Consider the following 21,146-nt stretch of genomic DNA (forward strand, 5'->3'; position numbering starts at 1 on the left):
GACTGATCCAGAGGCTCAAGGGTAGACCAAAAGGTAACTGAAATGGCTCTAATTATATAGGGAAGGGCAGCAGGGAGAAGGGCAGACTAGCCTCTGGGCTGAAGACATTTAGGGCAGGGGGCGGGGCATGCCAGACAGAAGGACCCTGTAACAGGTAGGGACTGACGGAGACTGCGATAATCTGGAGGTCAGCATATGATCTGCTATGTTAAAGGGCACCTCAGCCATTTGTCCTGGGTTTGAGACCTAACACCCATGAGTCTACAAAAATGCAGAGACTTCCTTCCCTGAAGCCCCAGAAGCCTTTCCTTATGGTCTTAGTGTGACAGCTGACCCAGAAGCATTTTTCTTAACTCACTGGCCACTGAACGCCAGGGACTGCTCACCAGTACTGTCCTGACCCCAGTACCTTCAGAAAGCCTGCTCTATGTTAGATCGGCCTCTTCTTAGGCAATGGTAATTCAGTCTTTAAATCCCAGTGGCTTAAACCCAGCAGAAACATATCTCTTGTTCTCACTGCATGGCAGGGTAGGCTGACAGGGGAAGCTCAACCATTATGGTCCCCCTGGGACTCACGCATGATGGAGGCCTGACATAGAGTTTAGCAATCACTGCAACAGGGAGGGAGGTAAATCATGCATTGGCATTTAAAGTCTGCTGCCTGCTCACGACATGTTATTTCTATTCACAATTGGCTAAAACAAGTTAATGACCACCCCTAACTCCAACCATTGTGCTAGGCTGCTCCGGGAGTGTGTACACTTCCCCAGGAAAGGGACCCTTAGAAAAAATTAGTATAATGAGAAAGGAAATGGGGGGGGGGAACAGGGGCAGGGTATGAATGGACAGTTGAAAGTTACTACTGAAGTTTCACAAGGCAAACGGAACTCAGACATTAAAGGCGCAAAGACATCACGATTATGAACAGACTGGCAAAGGCCAAGGGAAAGAGAATTGCCTGCAGTGGGGACCATGTAGAGATCAGCGCAGCTGAAAGGATCCAGACGGAAAAGAAGCCAGCAAGGCCAATGGCGTGTGCTAACACCTCTGCTGCTGCCCTCTCTGATACAGGAGGGGGTGCTTAAATAAACAATCAGGAAGAATATGGCAGGAGTACGGGGGTGGAGTGGGGCTGGAGTGGGGTGGGGTGGGGAGGCTTCAGGGGCTTACAATGTTCAGAGATCTCAGATTGCTGGGAAATGGCAGAGAATAAGAACCCGAGTCAAATGGGCAGTAAGGCCAAAGCGATCATCACCTGGAGGAGAAAAGGACCTTCTTACAAGAGGGTATGTCCACTACGAGTCACCTGCAGCAATAAAAAGATAAAACTCGGGAGGTTGGTACAGACTGCTAAGACAGAATCCAGATGGTGGAAAGTGAAAGACAGCCATTTGGAGAGCAGTCCTGAAACAAAGACAAAGCTTCTAGCACAGTGGCTCTGCAGGAGTTAGAGCAAGGAGGTGCCCTGGGGGAGCAAACAGTGGGAGAAGTTTACATTGGAGCCCCGTTCCTACCCAGGGGAGGCAACACAGTGTACAAACAGTGACTCTCGCTCTGCAGTTAGGAATCTTGTGTGTTAGTCTCAGCAGTGACCCGACATGAGCAAGTAATCAAAAACTGCTTTCAGCTAGGGAAAAGGGAAGGCAGCTCCACCTCTGCCTTCTCTGGGGGGGGGGGGGGGGGGGTGGGGGGGTGGTGGTGGGGGTGGTTATGTCACCATCAAATGAGAGGCAGACTAAAAGGCTTACCGTATGCATGGGATGATGGTATCAATGTAACACGGAGACCCACTCAGACTGGCCTAACGATAAAACAAAACGTCACATTCTCCGAGTTGTCGCAAAGGTGAAAATGCCTGCAAGTGTAACAAGGGACTTAGGTATTAATGTTGAACCTGTTCTTTCTCCCCACTGAGCTCCTCCCATTCTGTCTGTTGGTTTGATTTTTGGGCAGGTTGCCCTCCATTGGTGACAGAGATTGCCCTTAGCAGCTACCAATTATGTGCCACCAGCACTACGGCCCTTGTAGAAAAAAAAAGGGACTCCTTTCAACGAGTATCCCCAGGGAGCTTGTGCTCTCTGGCCTGGATCACACACCCCTCTCGGAAGTGATCACTGTGACAGACATTGAGCAGAACTGCACCACGCGGGGATGAAGATGGGGGAAGGGATGCATTGCACTGCACACCATGGGGGGGTAGGTTTGGAGGACTCAGGAGGGGGGCGAGAAATGTCAAGGGAAGTTTCGAGACAGAGGAAGCACCAGGAGAAAGGCAAGTTCAAAAGGGAGCTTAGCAACTGCAGCTTGTGAGGTGGAGGACACGGTGTATGCGACACACATGAGCAGACCTGTGAACGCAAGAGGAGAAGAGCAGTGGACTTTAAACATCCTCAAGGTGGTTCACCACATACTCTGAGAACTCAGCGTAGGAGGGGAGAGGCACACACATTCATTTAACTCTTTGCGTGGTGGGTATTCTACTGTTGGTGGGGTACGGTGCTCTGAGCGGGGTGGGTGGGTGGAGGGGGGGTGTTAAAAGGCTGCATCCGTAGGAGCTACGCAGCTAGCTGATGCTGCAGGTGTGGACAGGGATGCCCGCAGTGCTACAGCAATGTCACAGTTTAATGAGTCCCCACGGAATAAAAGCGAATGATCGCTAGAGTTATTAAAAGTTATGGCCTCCCAAAAGGACATGAAGTGTGATTGACGCGTACCTCACGGTTGGGCCTCTCCACCCACACACTAAACATAGAGGCCCAGGCTGTCTTGCCTTCCCCACCCCGCCCCACCCTCCTACATGTACGCTATGCCTACATGGAGCAGCAGGGAAGGATTCTCTCGGAATGCTGTTAGGATCATTCTTCAGAGCTCCCAGGTAGGTCACTACCCTGAAAGGAAAAGCTGCCAGCTTCCCCCTATGGAAGCCAGAGGAAGAGGGCTGATTAAAGCTGACTTCACACTGAGCCAACGCTAGGAGAGGCAGTTTAGCTCCAGATCTGTCTTCTGGATGCTAGCAAGTGCCATCACTATCATCCCTGATACGGGTCCAGCTTCAGGAGTGTTCAGACAGAAGGGCCTTACCTCCGTGCTTAAGCAAAGGAAGATGCTAGGCCACCTCTGACCCTGCACTTAAAGGCCTGAATAGGCCAGGACTGGAGCACAGACAGCACTGCTCCAGGTAAGGGCACTGGAAGAACCACGTAAGTCTAGATTTTAACTTATGGTCTGAGTCCTAGGAGTAAGAGTGGACAATGCGGAGAGGTGAATTCCTTCGAGGGAAGGAGATTCAAAGCTCATAGGAATACCAGTCTCCCAGTCCTCTGCAGCTATTGCCAGTAAGTGACAGTGTCCTCTTGGGACCACTACCACAGCCAAAACAGGCATCTTGGCTACCATCACCATCCCCTGGCTACTTACTCCCCACTGATTGACAGAAATTGTTGCCCAGAGTGTAGGAAGAGAGACTTTTTTTTTTTTATAGTAGTACACAAAGAGCATTACTGTGTCAACCAGCAATGCATAGAATTTAATATCTGCTCTAGTTTGCTTTCTGTTGCTCCCACTAATAATCATGACTGAAAGCAACTTGGGGAGGAAAGGGTTTGCTTTCAGGGAACAACGCCCAGGTTGCAGCCCATTACTGAGGAAAGCCAAGGGACCCAGAGGCAGAAACGGAAGCAGACGCCATGGAAGGACGCCTACTGGCTTGCCTCCTTGTTTCTTCTCAGCTACCTTTTTAATATGAGGCCACCTGCCCCAGTTATCTGTGAAAACAGGTACTTACTATTGATAAGCAAATGTACACGGTACCACTCTTCACAAGAGTTCAGATGGAAACAGCCTAGATGCCCAACTACAGCTGAACACAGAAACACAAACATACAGTCACAATACTAATACTATTCAGCCATAAAAAGAAAGAGATTTTGACACATATTTTAATGTGTAAAAGTTGTACGAATATTATACTGAGAGAAACATAAAAAACATAAAACATAAAAAACATAAACATAAAAAATCATATGCGGTTTAGTCTCATGTATATAAACTATTCTTGAACTCACTGGCACAGGAAAAGGCTTTCTGAACAGAACACTGACAGCAGAGGCACCAGGAACAATAATTAATAAATGCAACCTCCTGAAAATGAAAAGCAGCGCTGATGCACTGGAAGGCGCTCTGAATACCAGAGAAGAAAGGTAAACAGCAGCCCAGCTACAACCACTGCGCTCTGCAATGGTGACCTTCCTGCAAGATATAGGGGGCAGTAGTGGCACAAAAGCTGGGAAAGTAACCAACCACTATCTGGCTGGATTAAGGCCCACTTCATGGGATGGGACAAATGACCAACACTGCCATGGTGGCCAAGAATCTGAGACTAGACAGGCCATGGACCCAGGGGAAAACAGCCATAAAATGACTCCTAACCACATCCTGCTCTACTCAGTGTCTTGCTCAGCCAACATCAGAGACGCTTCCTCGTGCAGTAGATGGGAACAAACACAGAGACCCAGAGCTGGGCAACGTGAAAAGAATAAGAGATCTTGGAATACTCCGTCCTGAATGGACTAAACGTCTCCATCAAATCCTTCCCCTCAGGGCTCAGAAGAGGAGGTAGAAAGATTATAAGAACCAGAGGGGCTGGAGGCCACCAAGGAAACAAGGCCTTTTAGATAGAGGAGGACTGACACACATATGAACCCAGAAACACTGCAGCAGCATGCACAGGGCCTGCCCAGGGCTGTGCCAGGTGGAGGCCTAGAGCTGCAAGGAGTGGACACAAACCCCCATGCCCTAACCCAGAAGCATTATAACTGATACTCTCTTGCAAATGAAAAATTAGTTCTCTCCAACTGAGTCTCCCTGGAAATACAAAATCATCTTAAAGGCAGGCCCTGTGCCCAGCAGTAGATGCCAACACAAAATGACAAAACAAACTCAATGGCATCTTTGGAGACTTTTTGTCTCATGTTTTGTCAGGGATTTTTTTTTCCTCCCAATTAAAAAACAAACAAACAAACAAACAAACAAAACAAAACAAAACAAAAAACTTGGGCTAGAGAGATGACTCAGAGGTTAAGAGCACCATTTGTTCTTCCAAAGGCCCTGAGTTTAATTCCCAGCAACCACATGGTGGCTCACAACCACCTGTAGTGAGATCTGGTGCCTTCTTGTGGTGGGCAGGCACACATGTGGGCAGAATACTGTATAAATAGTAAATAAATCTTAAAAAACAAAAAACAAAAAAACTTTACAGGTCCTGTGTGTATGTGTGTGTCGGGGGGTATTGATGGAGAGAAGGGGGCCGACTGACTTCCAGTCTTATCTTTATGGGATTCCTGTGTGTACAAATGTGTTTGTCCTGCATTTGTGTTTCTTGTGCTTTTTCTTTGGTTCTTTTTCTTCATCCTGTCCTATTCCAGTTAGTTTTTGTTTTTATATTATTATTATTCTTTATATGCCTGTGTGTTTTTGAACAAGAGACAGAAAGGACGGCAGGGGAGGTGGGGAGGATCTCAGAGGAACTGGAGGAGAGGAAACCGTAGTCAGAATATATTGTATGAAAAATATTTTTTCAAGAAAATAGAGGAATAAATTATTTAGAAAAAGTGAATCCATAGGATAGAAAAGGATGGCAGGGATTAGTGAGAAGCCAGAATTAGAAACAGCCTGGTAGGTTCTGGGCTTCCTGTAGGACAGCAACAGCCCAATGAAATGGATAGTGATGGTTACAAAAGATTCTGTATATACTAGAAGCCACTGGAATTTTCACTCTTGAACAATTAATTTTATGTCATGTGAATTTTACCACTAAACAGACAAACGAACGAACGTAAAAAGGTATGCTGACTCAATCGACGGGACTAGAGCTTTCTCTCCTTTAAGCCCCTCTTTTCTAACTGATGGGAAAAGAGGAGCAGCCGTTAGCATCCAGGAACTATCTGCTGAGACAAGGCGAGCATCAGATAGAAGAGCCTGCACCTCCGACAGCATGAAGACCAGCACAGCCACCAATTTCATTATGAGAAACGTTAAGTTCTTAGTTGGTTTTAGAAGAAGAAAAAGAAAATTGAAAGGAAGAGCTGAGAATGCAGCTTGGCCATGGAAAACTTGCTCAGCATGTGCCAGGCCCAGGGGTCAACTCCCCAGTGCTGGGAAAAGTAAATAAATTGAATAAAGCACAAACACAAAGGAAAAAAATAATCCAACCTTTGCTCTTTATACATTTTTCTCCTTAAGGAACAATATTAAGAAACATGACATAAATGCCTGCGCAAGCCTTAGGTTAGATGCATTGTTAGATGGACTTCTGGTGTGGTAGTTTAAATAGTTACTGGGGGGAAAAAATGTCTTTTGTAAAAAATGTTCTTCTAAAAAGGAAGCTGTGGACAGATAATACAAAGTAGCATCATAGACATGAGTTATACAATGAACAAAGAAAATGGCGTCTTTCATAGCTTGTTCATGGTCTGGAGAAACTGCCATGTAATTTTTGGTTCATTCATTTGGCCAGTGCATACCGACGACTACTACCTACATGCCAGGCCTTGAACCTGAGAACTGAACGGAGCGCTATAGTGAGCAAGAAGCAAAGGGTTCATAGTAAACACAGGAGCAATTTAACTATAATCAGCACGCAGGGTTTCCCACTGTCCTAGCTTAGTTCCCGCCTCTCAGCTCCTCCTCTTCTGGTGGGGCTTCCTTTACCACAAAGCAAACAGCCCCTTCTCCAGTATAGTGCCGCTGGTCCAGCTAAGAACTTGTTATATTCTTATCAACAGTGCTGCTGGTTTCCCTCAGAAAAGAAACAAAGGGCCCCACTCCACCCTCCCCCATACAGCCACAAAGGGAAAAGAGTAAACCAGCAGCAAAGTTCACTATGGTCTCCAAGAATACTGGGCCTATACACAAGACAAAGCTGACTTTCCTGGGAAGTGATGGGAGGGGCAAGGGTGGTGCCGCATCCAGGCAAACTGTGTGGGTAGGGCTGCCAGCAGCCATTAAGTAGAACAGTTGGCGCTAGGAGCTGGAGAGATGGCTAAGGATTTAAGAGCTCTTGCTGCCCTTGCAGAGGACCAGAGTTTGCTTCCCAGCACCCATAGCAGGTAGCTCACAACTGCTCATAACTGCAGTTCCCGGAGGTCCAATGCCTCTGGCCTCCATGGGCGCCCACCCATATATGTAAGCACATATGTGTACACACAATTATTTTTTAAAAATAATCTAAAAATATACACTTGACTATGTCTTCCATAGAAACACACAAAGCAAGCTACAAATGTGACCTCTTAGGAGTTTTCAAAGTTCTACTAGCCACTTTAAAAGAGGGAAAAACAGTTAAAAATTATTTTAATAGTATTTTTCTTTAACCCAACACATCTACAGTACTGCTCTTTAAAAAACCATAATCAATATAAAAATTATCTTGTGCTATTAATCTCCATGCTGAGTAGTCAAATCTTGAGTGTATACTATTCAGTTCTACCACGTTTCCACTTGGGTCAGATATATCTCAAGTACTCAGCAGCCACACTTAACGAGTGGCTGCCATATATAGACAATGCAGCCCCACTACTCAGTACATTTCCTTCGCCACAAACGATAAAGCTAATGGCTCCCAGAACCGAAGCTTCAAGATAGCTAGCTGTGCCTCAGAAGCTATATCCCAGCACCCCCTACTGATGGGCTTGCAGACAGAGCCCTAGGCACCATGAATCACAAGTGAGCATAATTATCTGATTACGAGCATAATTAATTAATTTGCGATTCAGGCAGGAACAAAATGATCAGCCTCGGTACAGAAAAGGTCGTACCCCTCTACTGCTAACTCATCTGCCCATCCCTCCATTGCCCACTTGCTGAGCTCACCCTGCAGTGGAGTTCATTCTGCATGCTGGTGGCCTGCCCTCTGGTGGCTTACACTTTTGGGGGGGGAGGGGCAGAAGGATGATGGGCATAAATAAGACATTTATTTCAAAATTCAAATTTGCAATTAATAAACAAAACAGGAAAATAAAGAAGGAGTGGCCTTTCGGAGGTGTTATCTGTGCTTATGAACGCAGTAACAGGCAGAAATGGCTAAGTGTCTTATACAAAGACTGTACCTAAGGCAGGCAAAAAGATGGTCTCTGCAAGCTAAGAGTTTTCAACAAGGAAATTAGTGGAAGAAGTGAGCAGTTAAAGGCCAGACCAAATAGGAACTGCTGGAAAGGGTAAGAGAGCTGGATGTTATTCAAAGAAAAAACTGATTTATGACTTTTTTCTTTTAAATCCACGCGCGCGCGCGTGTGTGTGTGTGTGTGTGTATGTGTGTGTGTGTGTGGTAGCTGCAGAGAGAAAAGTTGGAGGTGGCTGCAGTCAGCAAGGTGAGAGTTGCCATGGCTGAGAAGAGAAAAAGTAGTGGCAAAGGCCCTAAAACCAGCTTATAAGGCATCTCTAGTTCATTGGTGAGTACTGTCAGCTCCACCTTCAGAATCAGGTTATATAAGTTAGATTAGGTTTTGAGTCCGACAGGACTGGGTGATACATTTGATGTACAGTGAAAAAAGAAACCAGGTCAGCTGTTAGCAGTTTTTAGGTTGACCTTTTGGTAAAAATGGTGGAGCTATCTGCTGAGTGTGGAGACTGTCCTGCCCCTTCTGTTTCCAGTCCCAGTGAGCAGAGCCACTGTCCCCACAGAAACTTCAGGTTCATCCAAGAAAACCATCCTGTCCAGCCATCAAATCATATTACTTCTCTCTCCATCATCTTTAAAAAAAGAAATGTCCGCATCTCCCTACCAACATGGACTCGGGACACCAAGACTATTACTATGTCTCCAGACAGAAGCTCCATTCCAGTCCAGGACTTCCCGCTCATCATCGCCAGCCACCTTTTAAAAGGACAATTTGGCAGCATCTGGACGGGTCCTGCTGATTTGGATGAATGGTCTAGGCTGGTCCGAGGTGCGGGCATGCTCGGATGGGAGGAACGTTTAGGAGCTGGGACCTAATGATGGTCACATCGCTGGGAATGCAGAAGGGGCCAACTAATGCTGACTCTCCAAACGGGTTCTTACGAGAGCATGCTGCAATAAATTCAAGTCCTTCCCAGTGCCTGGCCTCCTCTGCAAATGGCCATCTCTCTCTCCACCCTTTCATGTTGCAGCCAAGCGGGGGCCCCAACCTGAGGCCAAACAGATGGGGGAGTCTGATCTTGGGACTTTCGGCCTCCAAAAACTCATTAAACACAAATGTCTGTTCCTTAGAGAGGAACCCGCCTCAGCTATCTGTTACAGTAACATAAGGCAGACCATCACACCCTTTGGCTATTTCCCTTATGACTCTGTTACAGAAATAACCAACAAAACAAAATTCCACTTCTACATAATATTGAGGCTAAAAGCCCAGAAGATGTACAGAATGACAAGCAGACTGTCAATAATGGTTTCCTCAGCATAGAGAGATGGGAGTGGGCTGAGGAGGTCTCAGTTTTTACTATATATATACACATATATATTCCTAACTGGGTAACTTTAAAGCATTAGATACATTTACGTAATGATGAGACTATACAACCATCTTGTGTCTTGCCGTGATTCAAGAGCCTGGCACCTGCACTCTTTCTAGGCTAATTTCACAGACTGACTTACACTGGGTAGGCGATAACGTGTTTGTGTGATGGGAATCGTGAGCCGACGCCGGTTGAAACTGGGTCATGCACTCGGCCTAGCGGCCTTCTGAGTGAATTCGAAGGGCTGCCTCTGGTTCTCGGGAGGTAAAGCCTCATTCCAAAGACAGGCCAGTTTATCTGCTCCTGCACTTAAAGGCGTGCGGGAACCGGTTCATCCCTTTAGTTCTCCAAAGGGAGATTTCATCACCTTCCCCATTCTAAACCCACTTTGGTTTCTCAGGTTTTAAGAGTGTCTGCGCTAATCCTGTTCAGTTTATTTTCTTGTATGGCAGGGGGGGTGGGGGGGAAACAGGAACAAAACAAAACAAGAAAAACCCAGGAACAATTTGCCATAGGACTGGTTTCTTTCTAAAAGTCATTTTCTGGGAGGGAATTTTTAGCTATTAAAAAAGTGACAGCAGCCTAGCTGTTAAAGGTAACATAACTTTGATGAAGACAAAGCAAAAACAATAGGGAGCAAATTGTGCCAATTTAAAAAATCTGAAGGCTTTTTATTCCCTGTGGTGGGGGATCCAGCCTGAGGCCTTATACTGTTAGACAAAGAGCTCCACCAATCCTCATATGACTTTTAATAGTTGAGAATAAGAAACAGTTATTTTATACTTTCTTAAAAAAAAAAAACAAAAAAAAAACTCAGGAATAAAGATTGGGGGGGGGGGGGGACCAACAAATCTACATCTCTTTTACTGTGGTCCCGGCTGGAAATCTAGGCATGGAGCCAACTGACAGAATGAAGTGAACTTGCTCTGGCTGTTCCTGTCTCCTGCTGGTGCCCCAACCTCTTATAATGCCAACAATTATAAAAATACTCAATTAGTCTTCCTCCCTTAGTCATGCAGATGACTAGAAGTTAAATACCACAGCAAGATGGGGCAACAGAAACCCCATTGGCTGCCGTTCATTCTGTGACTCGTGACACTGCCAGTTCTGAGTCCTATCTTCTACCTTAGTCTCTCAATTAAAACGCCCTTTGCCTGGTTTTGACTTCCTTTAGCACATCACAGGGCATTTTTGTTAGTGTTGCTTGGCCTTATTTTAAAAATATGTACCACTTACCTCCCTAGGAGCTGGAATAAACCTGGGGACCCTAGTACAACCAATCCATAACTGACCGCTGAAAAAATGGCGGGGAAATGTTACACTGGGTAACAGCACCGAGGTGAGGTGTTTGTCCAGCCAGTGCTAGGATTAACACCCGGTCCCCTGACTTACATCAGGATTTGCTGAATAGACTTTTAAGTCATTTGAACTTAATATTCCTTAAAATGTTTTGTAGAAAGGTCCGGGGAGAGGCTTCAAAATACGCAAAAAGCATCAACTTCAAGGGCAGATGACAAGAAGCACCCAGACACATCTGGATATCCGAGGGCTAGGGTAGCCATGATTAACTTCCCACGCTGGCTCCTGCAGACAGGGAGCTGGCTCCTTGGCTAGAAAGGGAGCCATCTCAACAGGCCTTTTGGATGCTCTACAAGCTTAAAGGGCAGCTATTTGAAAGGAGCAGGAACTTAGAACTCATGAAAACTTTCCAAAGCCTTTTGGGGGACGGGAGGAGATGTCATGGAAAAGAAAAAGGGAAGCTGAAATCTTATTCAAATTTCATGGCTGATTCCTACAAAAAAGGTAACCTGTCCTACCCCCCCCCCCCACATACACAAAAGACTTTTCCTGATGCCTTCCTTCCCCTCCCCCAGTGAAGACACCGCTAGTACACAGACTGGGGTTAATGATACTGGATAGAATCCATGCAGGTAGTGTAGACAGAGAAACCAAGGTAGCAGAGTAGAGAGAAGATCCGCCCCTTGCTTCCCTCCCTACCGAGGAGCAGTGCTTTCCTAAAGAAATGATACTAGAGCAGTGTTCCGTGTTAACAATTCCATGAAAATCTTGAGAGCAGTGGGAAAGATGAGCTACATAGACAGCTGACACAGCATAATGAAAAGATGGCCAACCCAACTCAGAGAAACTGCGCTCCTGCCTACCCCTCCCGACATACTGTGGGTGGTGATAACTCCTGGCACCCTGGGGTCCCTCTTTACATTGCCACCTTTGGGGAGAGCTCTGCCTTTATAGAGGGTCAGAGACTAGCAGTTAGCAGCATTCCCATTTTTTGTTATTGAGCAGCTTGAGAAAAACACACCTGTCTGATAAAATAAGAGTAAGCTGTCCTGAGGCCTATTACATGTTATTGAAATGTAGAAGCCAAAATTTACATATTAAATTATATTGTCTTATTTTAATTTGATTAACTTAGAATTTAAATACAAAAAAGGGATATACCTAAAAATCCTAACATAAACACAGAATTTGCTTTTGTCGTTCCACTATTTCTACATGTATTCCATTATTCACATGCTATTTCTATTTCTATTTTCTATTGTATATACCACACTGAGGTTAGTGCAAGTGCCATTCCCAGTACCTTCACTCACACACACCATCCCCGCTTCATGCTTGTTCCAAATGATCAGTCAAATAAAGAAGCTAAAAGTGTCTTGCACACAGCACCCGATGCCCCTGACAGAAAATGTGAATCCTTCCCGTGCGTCACAATATGGACACCTTTTCTTCCCCAGGCCTTCCTATGAATGGCTCTATTTGCACTGGAAAATACTTAGTTCCTGACTAGTGCAGATTTAGTGAGCACAATCATCCCTCATGCATTTCACACACTGTTTTAACAAGTGCCTTTATTAAATCATTTTCCACCACAGAAATGCACTCACACACTCAGAAAATACAACAAAGAACATATTTAAAATTACTCAATTTAAAACTTAACGTCTTTCTAGAACCAGGAAGGTTTAAAAAACAAAACTTAAAGCTGAACAGTTCAATGTATTTAAGATAAATACATAAAAGGTATTTTAAAGCAATTAATTCATTGCTCCCAAAAAGGTGTAGAATGCATCCAATTGTACCTCTGATGTTAGATGACGGCCACTGAGAAGCCTCCAACGTCTTTAAACGGGAAGAGCAGTCAGTCTAGTTATGCTCCAAGTTGCTAGCGCTAGAAATGAGCCAGTTTTAACCAGTAGTCACTAGACTGTCAATATTCAGTCATCCAACCACCAGGTAAATGAATTGTCACTTTAAACAAGGCTCAGATACTCTAAAATGCTCTTAGCTTCACACATATACTTCAAAATAATAATTAAAAGTCCCAATGCAAGGAAAAACACTATAAAATTTTAATTGTTGTAGACCTTTCATCAAAATCCTTCATTTTTAAGGTTGTGCCTTCAGGAATAATACCACGCCACGTGACTATGTTCCTTGAGGTTCCGATGCTCAACAACACGGCAGACTCAAAGGAGAGACAAATAAAGGCTTTGATGATGCTTAGAAGAAAGTGCGGGGAGAGTGGAGGAATCAGTAGTTCTATACTGATTTCTACCAGGATGGGCTCCTTAATTAAGAGACCCGGCAACAGGGCTACAGAACCAGTGGGGGAAGCGGGGCCGGTCTCAGCTTTACATCAAGGAGCTCCCAATCAAACTGAGGCAGTTCTACGTACGGCACAGTGCCCAACGCTCACAGTTCGTCAGCCCTGGACAGACTCCTTGCCCTTGGTGCATGCTCTCCTCTACTTTCTCCACGAGGGTGTACCTAACCTGCTCTGTCATCTGTCACCTAAAATATAACCCAAACCGTATAAGGAAACAAAACAATCTACCAGCCTCATCAGTTGTTTTTTGAAGGTCTTCATTTTTTTATTCTTTATGTACAAAGGCTAGCACGATCAGTTTCACTGGGTAGACAGTCTTGACTAGTCCACTCAAGGTCGCTCAGTCCAACTTAATGAAGCCTATGTCCTTCACGTACTGAGAGAAACACTGACGGCACATGTTGAGCCCGTATTTCCAGAGCAGACCGTGGCGGTTAGAGCAAACGTGGCAGGAGCGAGAACCCTGGCTGAACTTCCGTGGTGACTCCAGTAGAGCTGCGGGTGACCCATCTTGCCTTCAGACAGCCAACGAGGAAAAAGGAGCGAGCTAGCGCACGCATGCACTCTTCAAAGATTTTTTCCCCAGCCTCATCAGTTCTACAGATATGAATTCTAGTTTACACATCAACTTAAGATTCAGACCCTGCGCCCCACACCCCGCCCCGTACTCTCTCACTCCTTTTACAGGTTGACCCCAAACTCCATTTTGAGAAAATATGAGGTATCTGGGCATTCCCCTCATCAGCGATCTGTTTCTTGGCAAGCTGTTTTTGTTGAGAGGAATATAAGGAATTATCTCAAATGTTTGACCAGGATAGAGTTATAATACTAGGAAAAGTTTTTCCTAGTAGGGTTCTGTAGTAGACAGGAACATTTTAGTCAGAGTGAGGAAAATATGTCTTAATAAGGAAAGGAAAAAATTAGACATGGAATTACAGAAAAATGTTAATACTTTAGTAATAAGAGGGTAGCCTACCTTATAACCTGCCTACCTTTCTGGGAAGTTTCTGACGTAAAAAAAAAATTTCCTCTCCTATTATGTTTCAGTACTAGATTAACAGGTTCTCTGCATAAAGAGGCAGGTGGTGGGCAGTTTCCCTCTGAAACGGGGAAAGCTCACTCAAAGAGATCCTCAAACATGCGCTGCCCCATGGCTATGTATGCTTCCTTCTCTTCTGGCGTCATCTGGGCTACCAGCTCTGGCCGCTGGTTAACTTCACTGTAGGAGAACGGGCAGCCAGCCACCATAACAATGGGGTCATCCGCCACTTCCTCAAACTCATCATCTTCCTCCTCTTCATCCCGATGATGAGTAGCCATGGCTGCTGGCCGGGGTGGAGAGTCATCGTCTGACTCACTAGTCTCACTCTCCGAGTCACTGCCATTGGCAGCCGTGGCTGGAGCGGCTGCTCCCACCGAGCCAGCTGTCGCGGAAGAAGTCTTTTTCTCATGAATGAGTAGAGCTCGCATGACCTCCTCATTGTCATCAGGCCCCGCACGGGCTTCCGCACGCTCCTGAAATGCGTCCATATCGATGCCACCTGGAAGTTACAACCCAGAAAGTCAAGATCCTTCAGTACAAAGAGCATTCATTTGTAATTGATGCAAAAATAGACTCATGTGTGTAATGTTTAAATCGGTAAATAACAAAACAGAGCTCACTGCTTCCATTTTCTGAGCTACTGTTGTACAAAAGATCTCAAATGCTTCTGAACAACTAGAGCTTGAGTAGTGCCATGACTAAGCACATGGAACTTACAGGTGACAGAAGCTTCCACGAGTGTGAGTTCTCCCTCTCCCCCACGCAGCCGCACTATCTTCAGCAAAAATTTCAATTTCTAAACTTTAAGAAGGTGACAAAAGATGCACCTACAACTATGGACAAGAACCTGTGAGTAATGCCAAGATAGGACCAAGCACAGCAGCAGGTACGGCAGAGAATGTGGGTGTGGCTCTTCACCTTTGGAGGAGAAGCCAGAGGCCGTACAGGGCCTGTAAAATGCTGCCTCATCCTGGACTGCTCCTGGCACCCAGCCATCCTCCCCCTTATTCACTGTGCACAGTCCTCAGGGCAGTGGTACTGCCTGGTTGCTCTCACAGAATTATTATTTTTCTAAGTCTCTATGCAACTAACTCCCTCCATCCTTTATGTCTTTACTCCAATGTCACTTTACCAAGGTTCTCTGTTTTCCCCCACAGGATGACGTAGGCCTGCTGCTTCTGTTGCTCTCTTCCTAAGGATGAAGATTCTGGCACGGAAAGTTTTAATCTTCCTTACTCACTGTAACCCGGTGCACTGGACAATACCTGCCACGTGCTAGGCAGTGAGTAAGAATTTGCTGAACAAGCAAATAATAAATGGCAGTATCATTTTTCCTGAAGCAAACTGCACAGATTTGAACTCATTATAAAAAGGTTATTAATTTAAGGAACACGTTTTCGCTCGCCACACATCACCACTTTATACACACACCTTGGCTAATACACTGCAGATGACACATTTAAGAAGAATGCTTGTATTTTGCATTCTGTTAGAATCAAACAGACTGCCCTTTCAAATACATAAAAGGATTAAAAGTGGCACTTGGAAACTGCCTCCTTAATTAAAATAGTAACACACATATATTGGCTGTGTGGTTTGGGTAAAGTTGCACTAATTTTCTCTTCTCCAATTTCCCCAAGTACAACAATGAAAAGAATAATAGTATTTGTTTCACTGAATTACTGTGGAGCCCAAGCGAATATGAGGTACTCAGAATGGGTCTGATAGATAGGAAAATTACCAAGCATTAAGAGAAGGTTCAGAAAATGGTCAATTCTGGCCAGGAGTTAACTGAAATCACCTTGTTACCATACTGAACATTCAGCTGGAAGCTGGATATTTGAAAAGAACAGAGTTCCTATGTGAGATACTGGGCAGAGGAAGAGAAGAGACTTAGTGTACCGTGGACTTCAGAATGAAAATCAGACACTGCTGAGAGCAGAGGCTCCTCCCAGAGTGCTCGCTGCCACAGCAGCACTGCAGCAGGGAGGCAGGGAGGCAGGGAGGCGCGCGGCCCTTGGGGCAAGCTGTTTCGAAAGAGAGCTTTTGTTCTAAATATATTTACCAACATAGTATTTTAATGTTCAAAGTACAAAATTAGAAGAAATGCAAATCCATTATATAAAATAAATGAATACAAATCCACTAGATTCTGATGACCACAAGGCTGGGGGAAGGGATTGTTTTGTCACAGATTAAAACAAAACAAAAAGATGAGTGTGCATGCTTCTGGACAAGAAGGAGAAGTCATACTTGCAAGAAGTCACATGTAACAGCTAAGAGTTACAAAGAAGACGCACGCTGCCAGACCAGCTCACTGATGCTACTAACCAATTTGGGGACTGAATATCCAAGACGTAGAAAAACATTTTGAAAAGCTAAAGTTTGTACAAGACAGCAAAAAGGAACAGGTTGGACAGAATCCTCCCTAAGGTCCCTGCATGTTTCTCATGGTATCAGTCCTAGCATGCTTCCAGAACCAAAGTGACAAATGTCAGGAAGAAACAAAAACAATACTGAAGATAGGACCTGAACCTTCAGTGACCATGTATAAGCTACAGGTGCAGTTCTGGTGACTGGGTCTCAAGTTTATTAGGGCTACAGATAGTCTGAAAAAAAGACAAAATAAAAACTCTGATTGCAAATGACTTTCGGAAAGAGGGCCACTGGTTTTTGTTTCTTTGTTATGTTTTGTTTAAAGCAAGACTGCAGGAATTAGAGCTTTGGCATAGTAATGAAGATATGACTGACGTCAGCAAAAATTCAGGTAGGTATAAAAATAACTTGATGTTTGAGGGAAATTCAGTACAGGACAAACACGATATTGAACATGACTAGCCCATGTCAACATTGTGACAAACAATGACAAGTCTAAGTGTGTAGATTTAGACAAATATTAACCATCTCACACAGAAGACTTGGGGAGACTAGGTAATTAAAGCCCCATGACTCATTTTATTATCCTAGACATTATAAATACCTAAAGTTAAACTTATTAGCTTAATTGCGTATTTATTGGTTAAAAATAATTTTATCTTAGTTAATTTTGTTTTTAAGTTCATTTTTAAAAAGATGCTATTGCTTCAACAACAGGAAGAAGACAATTTTGGGAAAGTAAATCTATTAAATAATACAACCAAACTACTATATACATCAAAATAACTAAATATCGCAGTTAATCAGTGAGGAGGAAGGAAAAGTATGGTTTGTCATGGAATCAACTCCCTGCAGCCTCAGTACCTACACCTCCTCACCTTCATCACCACTGGTATATATAGTATACTAAATGCAAATCTTAGGAGAGAAGGTAGGAGAAGGTTAAAACACAGGTGGCTTTCAGTAGCTGACGATGCTCAGCACTGAAGAGCCCATTCATGTGACAGCTGATAACACCACCTAGCCCAGGTACAGAGACTGCACTCCCATGGCCTCTGCTTTCCAGTTCCTCAGCAGTTTTTGCAGTACAATTTCAGGGGCTGTTTTCTATATCATCATGCAAGGCTGACTCCAGTACCTAAGCTAGAACTTACAAAGCCTTGCACTTCTTACACTTGAAAAAGTTATTACCCAACTGCTAACCCTTTCGGGCTCAGAGACTTACGAAAGTGTCTAGAATAAAGTTCTATCAATCTTCTTAGACAAAGGCACACTCAACACTTTTTCATGTGGTATCTCTGTATATTCTGTGACTAGTTCCAGGGACCCCGACATCCTCTCTGACCTCCTTGGATACTAGCTGTGCATGCAATGCATACACATACATACAGGCAAACACTAATACACATCAAAATAAGTACATCTTTTAAAGAGATTTAAAAACCTATTTGCTATTTTGAGTTAGCTGAAAGATAATAGAACATGGTGGTTGGCTTTAATGCTTATTGCTCAGTGTCATACAATGTATTTATTTTCAACAAAACCAGGAGTTACCCAGATATTCTCCTTCTAAGCTGAGTGATTTTCCACCAAATCCATGACATATTCATCTTACTGACTTCTCACTTACCTTCCTTCATCTCTTCAGAACTATATGCTCCTTGGACCGTGCTCTCTCTCAACCAAATGGGCCTCTCTTTGGCAGATTTCCCTTCCAGCGAGGTGCGATGACCATCATCCTGGTCATCCATGCTAATGACAACATTCTGAGTGTATAAGTCCTCATACGAGGGGCCTTTGCTGGTCCATGCTTCCCGGTGGTGCCCACCTGCCAGGCCAGCAGCTCCAGGAGTGGCTGCTGCTCGGTCCTTGCTGTACAAAGATTAGAGCACAGAAGAAAACTTAGGGTCTGGGGCTGAGCACGAAGGGCAGCTGAAGAAAAGGCTAATGCTTTAGTGGTATGAACAAAAGCTGCCTTGCAATCCAGCAGGCATGCTTCAACAACTTATAGCATGTAAGCATGGATTACATCATATTCAAGTTCTGCAAACATTGGACCCACTCGCATGTATGAATGACCAATGTTTTAGAGGTTTATATGTGTCCATTAACATGCTTGGGGTAGAGGAAGAACACAGTGACAGCCTACTTAGTGACACTAGTCTGGCAGAACCACTGCCAGTCATATTTTCCATGAGGATTTTATTTAAAACAAAACAAAACAAAGACTATTGTATTTTTAAAATATTTTCTCAGTTTAACTTCAGTCTAGGGTGGTTTTGTGTGCAACCATGGGAGAAGTTAGGAAAGTACTGTACAGCATCAATTTAGGATTAACAGTCTCCTCCTGCACACCCATCTTCAGAGCCCAGTCTCTATGCAGCTGGGTCTTCCTATTTCTACACCCTGGCTCCAGCCATTTCTCCCCTCATCTGGATTTTCATCCGCCTCCTGTGTGGTCTGGTCTTTACCTCTACGGCCCTCCTCGCCTTGTCAGCAGGCTACAGGCCTCAGCCTTCCTTAGGTCTCCAATCCCTAGGTGTCCCCATTTCTACGAGCTAAGCCAGGTTTTCCTTCTTGCTGCTGCCTCCTTCCCTGCTTTCCTGTTTTCAATCTTGATCTGTGTCACTTTGTCTTGAATGGGCCTGTTTGGAGGTCTCACTCCATTAAGCGATCATGTTTCTTGAACTACCTGCTCACCCCACACCTTCTGTAATGTTTGTTTCAGTGACCACAGGTACTCCATACCTCATGATCTCCCTTGACTTCTCTCACATTTCTCTAAATCGTTTCCCTCCATTTCGATATATTTTTTTTAAACTGTGTCATCCTAAACCTAAACAACGTCTTGTTAATCTTCTCCCCTCAGCAGCTACTAGGAACCAGTGGCCTTGCTCTCTGCTCACTGTGACGCTTTCTTTCTGAAACAACCTCCCAGCCCCTGGGGTTTCCAGCCCACGCTGCGCTGAGGTTCCTGGGATGTGCCTGTGTTCAAGAACATGCCTGAGTGGTCACGTGTGTCTTCTAACACTGCTCCTGACCATCCTCTAGGGCAGTCTGGGGCTTGTCTCATCCCTTCTGCCCTGCTTCTGGTTAGGATACTTTTGAAACCAAGCAACAAGCTCTTTCCAGCTACTTAACGCATGGCTTCCAGCTGCTGCCTCTGCATTCTATCAATTATCCTACCTGTTGCCAGGAGTGCTCCGCATCACTCTTACCCACAGCGTTTCTCCTGGCACCAGTCCTATCTGGCCTTAATAATTTGTTTCCCTTCCTCCCTATTTGTCTCTATGCTCCTGCTCTGGCTATGTCCAAATATATCCATTCCATCATTATGTCTTGCTTTTTTTGATGTCTCATGCTACAACTGCAAGCACTTGATTTCTCTCCACCTTCTGTTCCCTTCTGCAGCCACATGACATTACTTTTTGAATCAATTACCACTTGTCTCAATTCAGCCATACCTGTCCCTTTCTACCCCTGCAGCTACCTTTACTGTAGTCTGACTAGCTACCACAGTGTGGCTTGGCTTTTGGATTGTTTTTCCTCCCTTGACATTCATGTTCCTTTCCTTCTCTCATTCTGATCCACTTTGTTTTCAGGCTTTACTGCATGCTGAGTTCTCCTTGCCTGTCTCCCTGTTTCCCCTACTCCTTTCAATGCTTTGTCCATCCTCAGCCAGTATTGCCCCCCTGCTGTACCTGGCCTGCTTTTTATATCTGTCTGCCTCAAATGTGGCCTCCTGAGTTAGCTACGGCCAGTCAGGAGAGAGAAAGGCATAGTGCTCTGGTGTGGACCTATCTTTACCTCACTCTTGTGACAATGATGACAGTGACAATGACAATGATGGTACCTTTACACTATCAGGACTCCCTAAGACTGTTTCTCTTTACACATAATCTTGAACACATAGCCTCATAGAGTTAACCTTGATGATCTCATGAAGTCATAAGAGGTACTTGGAAGAAAGAAAGACAAGAAAAATAGAAATGACAAGCAGAATGAATAAAGAAGGCCATCTTAAAATCTTATTTTTGGTATTCTTAAGAGAAATATAAGGTAGATTTTATTTGGGGCATCAATTAAATGATGGTAAATGTTTGTGTCTCAGCAATGAGTTAACTCAGGTTCAACAGGAGGCTGCCTGCAACGAAATGGTAACACTTCCCTACTCATCCTGGCTCCTCTATTTTTATTTAAATATCAATAGCTAGAACTCTGGGAACTGTCCCAGGCAAAGTAAACCTAGCTGGTCTGAGTACCAATGATCTAATTTCATTCCCCTTATCTGATATTGGTTTAAAATAAATAGACAAAGTAATTCTAGCCAGTAAAGCAGTGGGGGACAGATAGCATGAAGGGTATTTTCCATAATGTTTCTTTAGTCCTATTTTAAAATAAGACCCAGGGAAGGATGCCATCTTCCCTGCATTTGGATATTGTGGTCTGCAGGCAATACTCAAGTCACAGCTGGCCACCCAGGGTAGCTCCCTCATAGTCCTAAGAAGACAGCTCACCAGGAGAGAACAGAGATGGAAGAATCTAGACCCTATAGTATGCAACTGAGCTATGCACTGTTCTAAGTCACAGCCCCTGGTCACAGAGGAC

At 44.5% G+C, this 21,146-nt stretch overlaps 1 protein-coding gene across 2 annotated transcripts in view; it reads right to left on the reverse strand.

The window, feature by feature from the left end:
* Window positions 1-13,774: 13,774 nt before the first annotated feature.
* Gtf2e1 (general transcription factor IIE subunit 1) overlaps window positions 13,775-21,146 on the reverse strand; it is a 28,181-nt gene continuing 20,809 nt past the window's right edge. For both annotated transcript variants that reach the window (XM_051149890.1, XM_051149889.1), the window contains exons 4-5: window positions 18,169-18,410; window positions 13,775-14,661 (exon numbers count right to left, since the gene is read on the reverse strand). In XM_051149890.1, the coding sequence (XP_051005847.1) occupies window positions 14,237-14,661; window positions 18,169-18,410 (667 nt within the window). In that variant the 3' untranslated portion in view covers window positions 13,775-14,236. The remainder of the gene's footprint in view (window positions 14,662-18,168; window positions 18,411-21,146) is intronic.

This window comes from Acomys russatus, chromosome 8 (genome assembly GCF_903995435.1).
Source record: "Acomys russatus chromosome 8, mAcoRus1.1, whole genome shotgun sequence".
NCBI lineage: Eukaryota > Metazoa > Chordata > Mammalia > Rodentia > Muridae > Acomys > Acomys russatus.